At 45.1% G+C, this 10872-nt stretch overlaps 1 protein-coding gene across 2 annotated transcripts; it reads left to right on the forward strand.

Moving 5' to 3' along the window:
• Positions 1-348: 348 nt before the first annotated feature.
• SET (SET nuclear proto-oncogene) lies at positions 349-6522 on the forward strand. 2 transcript variants are annotated; one of them, XM_073541121.1, is made up of 8 exons: positions 349-806; positions 2125-2182; positions 2668-2810; positions 3269-3372; positions 3451-3564; positions 4202-4372; positions 4475-4634; positions 5126-6522. In XM_073541121.1, coding segments are annotated over exons 1-8 (825 nt in total). In that variant the 5' UTR covers positions 349-733; the 3' UTR covers positions 5128-6522. The 2 variants fall into 2 exon arrangements, with proteins under 2 accessions (XP_073397222.1, XP_073397221.1); XM_073541120.1 differs by having other exon boundaries at positions 4475-4630.
• The last annotated feature ends 4350 nt before the right edge of the window (positions 6523-10872 follow it).

Genomic DNA, 10872 nt, shown 5'->3' on the forward strand with positions numbered 1-10872 from the left:
ACCTGACAACCGCCACCCCCCCCCCCCAATAATATAATAGGACAACGGGTCCGGCACCGAACGGGTGGCAGGGCCACGGGTGCGGGGCTGGGAGGAGCCTCCTCGCCACACACCCACTCCACTCCACACGGCGTGCGGCGGGAACTGAAAGCGCATTCACAAGCCTAGCAATCTCCCCCGCCCACAGCGCCACGTGACTCCATGACGCTCCCTCTCCCGTCCAATAGGATTGCGGTATCGCCCCTAACGCTCCCAAGACAGCCCCCACGTCTTCGGGTCGCCCCACCCTCGTAAGATAAGTGAAGGGGGAAGTAGGCGGAGCTGCTGCGTACAGAAGTTGTACTTCCCGCCCTGTTGCTAGCTACCACCCCTTTGCTGGGAGGTGGTACCGTCTAGAGCGGGAGCGAGTGTTGGTGCCGAGCGCAGTGCGTCCCTCCCACCCCCTCCTTTCTCTCACACACACATTGGTCGGGAGCGAGATTTACCTCACACAGCAGCGGCCATCGCGCTCCCCGCTCTCTTTCTCCCGCTCTAGGTCGTCGCTCTTTTCCGCACAGCAGCCACTAGGAGAGGGGGCATACTACCGCAGTGTTCCGTCCCAGGAGCGGTCCCTGCACCGCCTCACCGAGGAGCTTCCTCTCGCCTCCTCCTGCTGCCAGCCCGCCAGGCCTGAGCCTGCACCTCCTCACCCTTCTCCGCGCTCCTCGCCTCTTTCTCTCCCCGCACTCCCAACATGTCGGCGCCGGCGGCCAAACTTAGTAAAAAGGAGGTGAACTCCAACCACGACGGAGCGGACGAGACCTCAGGTGAGAGACGCGGCCGCTGTGTGTTGGGTAGAGGAGGGGGGGTGGGCGGCCATTTTCCGCGGCGGAAGGCGGGCTCGCCGGGGAACAGCGGGAGAGGCCCTGGGGACCCCGGGACGGCGGTGCTCGCCTGTGGGGGACGGGCGCTCAGCGTCGCGGCGGTCGGGACGGCTCGGGGCCGCTCTGGGGAGGTGTTCCCCGCGCTGCGCAGGAAGGAGCCCGCGGCTTCATTGTCCTCCGCCATGATGCTTCCGTCCGGATCCGCATGGCGCAGGCCGCGGGAGGTGGAGGCGGCGGCCCCGGGGTGCTGCGCCCCTCTGCACCCGCCTGTAGCGCCCCTGGCCGCGGCCTAGTCTCCACGTGGGTCCCCGCGGCCTGTGGGTTTTGTCCTTCCCGCTGTAGTGAGCAGGCCTCTTCCGCTCCCCCCCTCCTCCGCCATCGCAGTCATCCCACGTGTGTGCCCGGTGTTTACTAGTCCTGCCCTCCGGATCCCGCGTGTCTCATGCCCCCAGAGTTTGAATACGAAAAAATCACCCCCTCTTGACAGTATTTTTGGTACTGTCCATAGTCGAGTTTTTTTTCAGAAACTTTATCACTATTATAAACAGGCTTTCATTGCCGATTTCCACATGGTGAATCCATCATGGATCATGACTGTAACGAATCTGCCTCTTCTCTGCTGCGAGTGCACTGAAAAATTGCGTCACGTCGGCTTCAGTTGTGGTTTTTCATGTCTTGCAGTACAAAGGGATGCGGGGGTATTTGTTTCATCTATTGAGTGTTGGGCCAAGCCTGTCACCTTAGACGTTTTTGTGATGTAGTTTTGCAAAGCCCACAGCCATGGCAGCCCTCTGTAGACTTGAGGCTAGAGAAACATGGGCTATCCTTGCCAACTTCTGTGGGATCTGGTGTTCTCTTGTGTAGAAGATCCATCCAACTCTGCAAATAAAAAAAAAAAATTGCTGATCTGATCCAAGCTCTATACCCTTGTGGTGGTCCTATGTCGGCTCAGTCTATATTCGAGCAGTGTTTCACAGGCCTCTGCATTCGCGCCCCTTCAGAAAAGAGTATGGGGTGATATAGGAATAGGAGCTTTCAGGTGACTTGATTCTGATTCCTCTTTGAGAAGTTTCTTGATATGTCCTACCTAATGCAGCATATAGAAGGGGCGGCTTTGTAAGATGTCCCCCAACATTTCCAAGACTACTTCTGATCTCCATGTGCTGCTTCCTTGCAATTTGTAAACATTTTCTTGGGTTGCAGAATGTGGCTGTTTCATGTACAACTTCACCATAGTTAATTCCACCTTTTTATATTCCAGAAAAAGAGCAACAGGAAGCAATCGAGCATATTGACGAAGTACAGAATGAAATAGACAGGTACGTCTGCTTGATCAGTGGATGTCCAAGTGTTAGGAGCAGGAAGGTTCAACTCCAGGCCTCATGGGCCACCAACAGTGCAAGTTTTCAGGATTTCCTTAGTATTACATAGGTGATGATTTAATCACCTGCACAGACAATGATTCCAACTCCTTGTGCAATGCTAAAGAAATCCTGAAAACATGCACTGTTGGGGGGCTGGAGTTGTGCACCCCTGGTGTATAAGGATGGTGTGTAACTCACAGGATGTCCATATCACTGCTGTGAGTTCAGACTTAAGCCTAGCAGTGGTGCTGGTTTCTCCTCTACGACCATCACTTACCAGAATTCAGAACCCACTTTTTGGTGATGGAGGTTCAGTGCTGTGTAGGAGTGATCCTTTTGCTATTGCTTGTCCTGTACGGCCATTTTTTTTTTTTTTTTACTTTTTCCCGTTTCCCTATTAATCCCAGTGTTTTTTTTTTTGTTGTTTTTTTTTTTAATAGACTGAATGAACAAGCCAGCGAGGAAATCTTGAAAGTAGAACAGAAATACAACAAACTCCGCCAGCCATTCTTTCAGAAGAGGTCAGAACTGATTGCCAAAATCCCAAATTTTTGGGTCACGACATTTGTCAACCACCCACAAGGTAAGAATGGAGAATTATATGGTTGATTTGTCCAGGGAAACACATGGTACTAATACCTACAAGTACTACCATTCCCAGCATCAACTGTAGTGTAACAGGATACAGGACTTATGCCTAAATTGAGGAAGGGAGGTAGATTTACTATAACTGATGTAAAGCAATAGTGGAGCTGTCACTTTTCCTTTATAGAAGTCTGGTTTCTATGAGCAATTTCTCCACTTTACCTTTTGCATTCCTTTTTGAAAATAATTTCTTTTTAAGCTTCTAAGCAGTGGAAATGGCAGATGATGACCACATGGCATTTTTTTATGCTTTGTGTATAATAGCGCCACTTTTGTGTGTATAGGCTGTTACTGGTATTGTAGCTCAATCCCATTCTAGTAATAGAGCTGCAATCCAAGTATATTTTCTTAAACTGCTGGGGCTAATGTAAGTAACTAACGTGTCTTTATGTGCAGTCTCTGCGCTCTTGGGTGAAGAAGACGAAGAAGCCCTTCACTATCTGACCAGAGTGGAAGTGACAGAGTTCGAGGACATAAAATCCGGATACAGAATAGATTTTGTAAGTTGCGTTTTCACACTTTAAGTGTCGGACAACTATGTTAATGGGCGATAGTGAGCATTTTAGTTTATTTTGCAGAATTTTGATGAGAATCCTTACTTCGAAAATAAAGTTCTCTCTAAAGAGTTCCACTTAAATGAAAGCGGAGACCCATCTTCAAAGTCTACAGAGATAAAATGGAAAGCTGGAAAGGTATGTCTTCAACTATGGTGACATCGCTCTGTTTTGGCTTGTTAGTCACTTCCTCTTATCAGCTGTGAATATGGTCCAAAAAGACTGTTGCTTCCCACAATCACTACTTTTATACTTGTGTATACTTGCTTGAAGGATTACTACAATTCAGTCAATGCTCTTTATAGATTCAGAAGTAGCAATGGGATAAGTCTGGATTATTTTTGTACAATTTTAAAGACTTTAGGTGCTGTGTGACGAAAGCAAAACTCTTAACGCAGTTGCATCAAACTTGGAGTTTACGTTCTGTAACTTATTGGTAAAGCTTAGGCCCCGTGTCTGGCAAATGCATTCAGATGGGGCATTAATTTTAAGCCGCACCTGTTTTATTTTTTGTTTTCACTGCTCTGCTTTTTCTCTAGAAGCTGAGTAATGAGCTCTTTCTGGAATCCAGTGCAATTTTTCCAAGGCCTCAGAGCAACTTTAACCAAAAAATAAACTGTTCCATTTTGGGAGATGGGAACTTGTTACCTACAAATACTTCTATGAGGATATCCATTTAGGATATGTATTGTGGTTACTATAAATGTAGAAATCTATTTACTGTCCTATTAAATTGGGATTTTTACTGGCCTAACGCTTTGATTCTTCGTTTTAGGATTTGACAAAACGTTCCAGCCAAACACAGAACAAAGCCAGCCGAAAGAGGCAGCACGAAGAGCCTGAAAGCTTCTTCACTTGGTTCACAGATCATTCAGATGCTGGTGCCGATGAGTTAGGAGAGGTCATAAAGGATGACATCTGGCCAAATCCATTACAGTACTACCTGGTAAGTAGCAGATGCACTTTTTTTTTTTTTTTTTTTATAGTCTCTTCCTGGAAGGTGGAGATTTTTTCATAACCATTTTATTTATTTCGCCCATTATCAAAGGTTCCTGACATGGAAGACGAAGAAGGTGAAGGTGAGGAAGAAGATGATGATGACGAAGAGGAAGAAGGATTGGAAGACATCGACGAGGAAGGGGATGAAGATGAGGTTGAAGGAGAAGAGGATGATGATGAAGACGAAGAGGGAGAAGAAGCCGAGGTATGTACGTAAAATCTCACTTACTATATGCATGCAAATTCATTGTAGTAAAGCCTGAGAAATGCCAGATTACTGTCCTTAGTTGTGTGTTTTTTTTGTTTTTTTTTGTTTTTTTTTTTGTTAGCTTTGGAGCTGCTGTTGCTGGACATGCATTAATGGTGTTGCGTTTTCTGGCATATTGTGAGGATGTGCCGTAAATGTCTGGTAGATACAAATCTGCAACAGGTTCCCATTACGCTGCCAGGAGCGGAGCGTTTTCTTTAACCGTTTGACAGGGCCCTGTTCTCAAAATCTCCATCTCAGACATTTACGGCACATGCTTTCAATATGCCAGAAGACACAATACCACCATTCATTGTCGTCCAGCAAAAGGTGGCCACACTCATACCTCTTTGGGGGGGTGAAAGTAAAACCTAGTAGCCATAATTACTAATCAGAACTATTGAGAATATTTATCCTTTTATATACTGAGACCTTTTTGTTTTATCTCTACAGGAAGATGAAGGTGAAGATGATTAAGATTGCAATGTTTGGATTCCACTCTTTTTATTTTTTTTTTTTTTTTTTGTAATTTTCATCCAGTCCCTGGGAGCAAGATGCTATTATGTTTCATTTTTTCCCCTCTCCCTCCCTCAGATTTTCTTATCCCTTTTTTTTCTATTTTATTTTGTGTGCTCAGTCGCCTTGTTCTTGGTCCTTTCTTCCCACCCCCCTCCCCTCTTTATACCATGATTCATAACTTTATTTTTGGGGGGAGAGGTGAGAACTGAGTAAAAATACAGTCAAAATCTCTAAACCTGTTTCTGTTCACAAGTCATTCTTCATTCAATAAACAATATGCATTGTACCATCTTATGGTGTAAGGGACCCAGATGCCCCTCTGCCTGCCACTGCTGGTGGAGGTTCGGAGGATCCCGGAACATTGTGATAGTGTATAGCAGCGGTCTAGCCTTTTCTCTTAAATTTTTTTTCCCTTCCTTCCTGTGTATATTGGGCTCAGAGATTACACTGTTTCCATGTGAATATGGACACATAGCATTTACCAACATGTATCAGTCTATTTTTTTTTCTTTACAAAATAATGAAAAAAGGTAAAAAAAAAAAATATAAATACTGGGGTGGGTTAGAAAGTGAGGGGTTTTCAGACAACAGGGGTGGGTGGGCTAGGTTGGGCATTTTGGAAACATGGCTTTTTCTCTTTTGGCATGTTTGTGATGTTTTTGAAGACATCCATGCAATTTAAGACACTTTTAAAACAAGCAAAAGAAACAAAATCCGGCGGCTCTCGGCTCTGATATCCTTCAGGTGCCTCCTCTCTACAGGCCCTTGCAGGAAAACATTAGAAACGGACTTTAACAATCTTTTTTTTTTTTTTTTTTTTTTCTTTTTTTTCCTCTGGATAAAGACAAATGCTCAGTTTTAAACATTAAAGTGTACAAGTTGCTTTGTTACAATAAAACTAAATGTGTACACAAAGGGACTACTGGTTTTCACTTGGATGCCGCCTTCTTCCCTGCCTGTATGTTGACACCCTCATTTGATGTCATTTTGTTTTCCCCCGACCCCCCCCTCCCTTCTTCCTAACTTCCAGACAGATAATGTTTTTTGATACAGGGCATTTTGTAGTAACCTCCAAACTAACCAGCCAAGCAAAGTCAAGAGGCGCATGGCGCTGGTTGTCAGCGGTATATGGTCAGCACCTCTCCATGCTCCGTCTAGGATGGAGTTTTTGTGGTTAAAAAAAACAAACTTTTTTTTTTTTTTGTAATTTGCTTGGCAAAGGTGTTTAGGCACTTAATCTGATTCCTAGTCTGTTATAAATCTTACATATTTGCTGTCAGATTTCTGCCTGTCAATCAACACTACAAATAAAGTAATTGGTGTGATCTGTACATTGACTGTTGCGTTTTATACCACCCCAGAGGTTTCCTCACCTGCGCATCGGGATAAATATGGTGGCTATGGACATCTTATTTTTAGTACAGGGTATGGAGCAGGTGTGCTCTTTAACTGAGGAATATGATTGCTATGCGACCCAAAGGGGTAATTACATAGGCACATTGACCATGGATTCATGAAGATCAATGTTACTTGCATTTAACAATTACTGTAATGGGCACCAAGACAAAGTGCAGAAAGTATATAGCTGGGAAAGGATGTGGATGAAATATTCATACAGTAGCCAAGTTGTGTAAGGTTCTACGGAGCAAAACTGGCAATTCAGTGTAGGTTTATGGCTTGTACGCTTTATTATAAAGGTAATAAAATATGCTATGTGGTACCTTTATAAAGAAAAGCAATACATGCTGCAGATGGATGGCAACTCTGAGTTTCCTTTAAGAGGCGACCGTATGTCCCGCTGTCAGGATAACTAGTTAGGAACTTGCAGCTCTCTGGCACCCTCTATCCTAAGTGCAGCTCTCTGGCACCCTCTATCCTAAGTGCAGTTCCCTGACTGACCTGAGGGTAAGTGGTTTCCGGATTGGCTGCCTGGTCACGTACTGGCTATTGGGCAAACTGCAGTGACGGCTGTATGTGTATCACCAGTCCCAGGCTGGGAATACACAAACCTATTCACTGCCAAGGGTCCCCATTATTACCAGGACGCTACACTGCCACCAATTCTTGTTTGATACCAGAGCCTATATCAAGTCAGGAAACAACCCAAGGTAGCGGGATTTCGCATGGAGTACGTGTCTGATCCTAGAGCAAAAAAGAACAAAACAATTAAACTTATAAGTTTATTCTAGAAAATATGGACAGTATTTACAAAACTACAAAAGGGAGACTCAAAACTATGTACAACAGTTAGAAATAAAAGGGATTAAAATATGGAACTTTAGGTCCCGATACACCAGCGATCCTGACAACGATACGACCCGGACAGGATCGCTGGTGCATCGCTAAATGGTTGCTAGTGAGCTGCCAAACGGGCAGATCTCACCAGCGATGCTCGGCGGTCGTTGCCTGTCACGCAGCACTGATGACTACTTCCACTTGCATCCATGCATCGCTCCAGCGAGAAGAAAACGTCCCAGGACGTTCTCACGCAATCAGCGATATCCAACGGGGGGCGGGGCGGTCGGAGGTAAGTGACACACGTGAGATCGCTAGCGATAAAACTTTTGTGCCACAATCGGTGACACTTTAGCGATATCGCTATGTGTAAAAGGCCCTTTATGGTGTGTGCACGCTGCGGATCCGCAGCGGTTTTGGTCCTGCGGATCCACAGCACAATTGGCTGCGTTGTACAGTACCTTCATAGCCTAAGGGAATTGAAAACCGCTGTGCAGACGCTGCGGAATTTTCTGCGGTTTTCAATCCGCAGAAAGATGACATCAATTCTTTCTGTGGATTCCGCTGCGGTTTACCATCTCCATTGTAGAGATGCTAATCCGCAGATAAACCGCAGAGTGTGCACACACCCTTAGTCACAGGTATGACGTGTCGATAAAGGGGGAGGAGAGCCCTCCCAAAGCAATGGGTCAGCAGCACAGCTTGTCTAACAGACTGGCGTCTGACAACTCCCCAAATGTGCTTTTCGGTTTATGCTTTGCCCACAAACCTAGGGACTCCTCCCTTGCTGACCTCACTGGTGGGCTGGGTTAAAGGACATTTTGAAAATTTATTAAACGCTCCTATCTTTCATAACTTTGGCTGGAAAGCTCACAGGGCGACAATAGGGGCATCACATTTTCCCCTGCGAAGTGACCGTTCTTTTGAGACCAAATATGGCATGTCTTGAGTTGCTGGGGGCAGAAAGCCATTTTCTAGTTTTCTGATGGCCCTAAAGGCCGCAAAACGTTGCCATGCGTAGGCCCAATTACCCTGGTCCTGGAAATCTACGTTTCCTGTCCCTAGGATTATTATAGGTTATGGAATTCGATCTGGAATCTTAAGCCTGATGGACAAAGGAGTTTTGGAGGGAAAAAAAACACTTCTACCAGAGCTGGCATGTAATAAAAGTGACAATTTGCTGAAGGGAGGGGGGAGTGGATAGAATTTCACAGAGGCAGACTGAGGGGGCTGCAGCAGTGCAAGGGGGACTGCAGTGGGTACTGTTTTTTTTTCAAAAACCAATGAAGAGAAAAAACAGGCAGCTGTATACAGTTGTGGCCAAAAGTATTGACACCCCTGCAATTCTGTCAGAATACTCAGTTTCTTCCTGAAAATGACTGCAAACACAAATTCTTTGGTATTATTACCTTCATTTACTTTGTCTTAAATGAAAAAACACAAAAGAGAATGAAGCAAAAAGCAAAACATTGATCATTTCACACAAAACTCCAAAAATGGGCCAGACAAAAGTATTGGCACCCTCAGCCTAATACTTGGTTGCACAACCTTTAGCCAAAATAACTGCAACCAACCGCTTCCGGTAACCATCAACGAGTTTCTTACAATGCTCTGCTGGAATTTTAGACCATTCTTCTTTGGCAAACCGCTCCAGGTCCCTGATATATGAAGGGTGCCTTCTCCAAACTGCCATTTTTAGATGTACCAACAGGTGTTCTATGGGATTCAGGTCTGGACTCATTGCTGGCCACCTTAGAAGCCTCCAATGCTTTCTCTCAAACAATTTTCTAGTGCTTTTTGAAGTGTTTTGGGTCATTGTCCTGCTGGAAGACCCATGACCTCTGAGGGAGACCCAGCTTTCTCACACTGGGCCCTACATTATGCTGCAAAATTTGTTGGTAGTCTTCAGACTTCATAATGCCATGCACACGGTCAAGCAGTCCAGTGCCAGAGGCAGCAAAGCAACCCCAAAACATCAGGGAACCTCTGCCATGTTTGACTGTAGGGACCGTGTTCTTTTCTTTGAATGCTTCTTTTTTTCTCCTGTAAACTCTATGTCGATGCCTTTGCCCAAAAAGCTCTACTTTTGTCTCATCTGACCAGAGAACATTCTTCCAAAACGTTTTAGGCTTTTTCAGGTAAGTTTGGCAAACTCCAGCCTGGCTTTTTTATGTCTCGGGGTAAGAAGTGGGGTCTTTCTGGGTCTCCTAACATACAGTGCCTTTTCATTCAGACGCCGACGGATAGTACGGGTTGACACTGTTGTACCCTCGGACTGCAGGGCAGCTTGAACTTGTTTGGATGTTAGTCAAGGTTCTTTATCCAACATCCGCACCATCTTGCGTTGAATTCTCTTGCCAATTTTTCTTTTCCGTCCACATCTAGGGAGGTTAGCCACAGTGCCATGGGCTTTACACTTCTTGATGACACTGCGCACAGTAGACACAGGAACATTCAGGTCTTTGGAGATGGACTTGTAGCCTTGAGATTGCTCATGTTTCCTCACAATTTGGTTTCTCAAGTCCTCAGACAGTTCTTTGGTCTTCTTTCTTTTCTCCATGCTCAATGTGGTACACAGAAGGACACAGGACAGAGATTGAGTCAACTTTAATCCATGTCAACTGGCTGCAAGTGTGATTTAGTTATTGCCAACACCTGTTAGGTGCCACAGGTAGGTTACAGGTGCTGTTAATTACACAAATTAGAGAAGCATCACATGATTTTTCGAACAGTGCCAATACTTTTGTCCACCCTCTTTTTTATGTTTGGTGTGGAATTATATCCAATTTGGCTTTAGGACAATTCTTTTTGTGTTTTTTTCATTTAAGACAAATAAAATGAAGATAATAATACCAAAGAATTTGTGTTTGCAATCATTTTCAGGAAGAAACTGAGTATTATCTGACAGAATTGCAGGGGTGTCAATACTTTTGGCCACAACTGTATGTGTACCTAGGATCATAGGAAATAATTCTAATTTCCCTAACACCCACCATCGTGGTCTACTATTTAGACTGAAGTAATACGATCTGAACCAGGCATAATGTGTATATTTGCTGCCAGGTAAATGTGCCACATATCTTCTGATAACAGTGAGCTTTGAAGAAAAGTTTGCCTATTGCAATGCCACCTCCTCCACATAGGGAAGGGAAACCATATAAGAAAAAGATTACTGCTACCGCAATGCAGGCCTGGATAAAGGGTAAGCAATCATGCATACTGTAGACTTTCTGAATTTTAAATTTTAGTTTAAGATGTATGTCTATTGATATATTGGCTGCAAATCACTGCTAAGGCCGGGATCACACACAGAGAGATACGGCCGAGTCTCGCAGGTTAAAACCAAGCTCTGGCGCCGGCACTCCGGAGTGGAGCGTGCAGCCGCACAGCAATACATGGAGCTGCACGCTGCGCTCCGGAGTGCCGGCGCCAGAGCTTGGTTTTAA

Source organism: Dendrobates tinctorius, unplaced genomic scaffold, assembly GCF_039654945.1.
Source record: "Dendrobates tinctorius isolate UK_male_01 unplaced genomic scaffold, ASM3965494v1 ptg000120l, whole genome shotgun sequence".
In the NCBI taxonomy this organism is placed as follows: domain Eukaryota; kingdom Metazoa; phylum Chordata; class Amphibia; order Anura; family Dendrobatidae; genus Dendrobates; species Dendrobates tinctorius.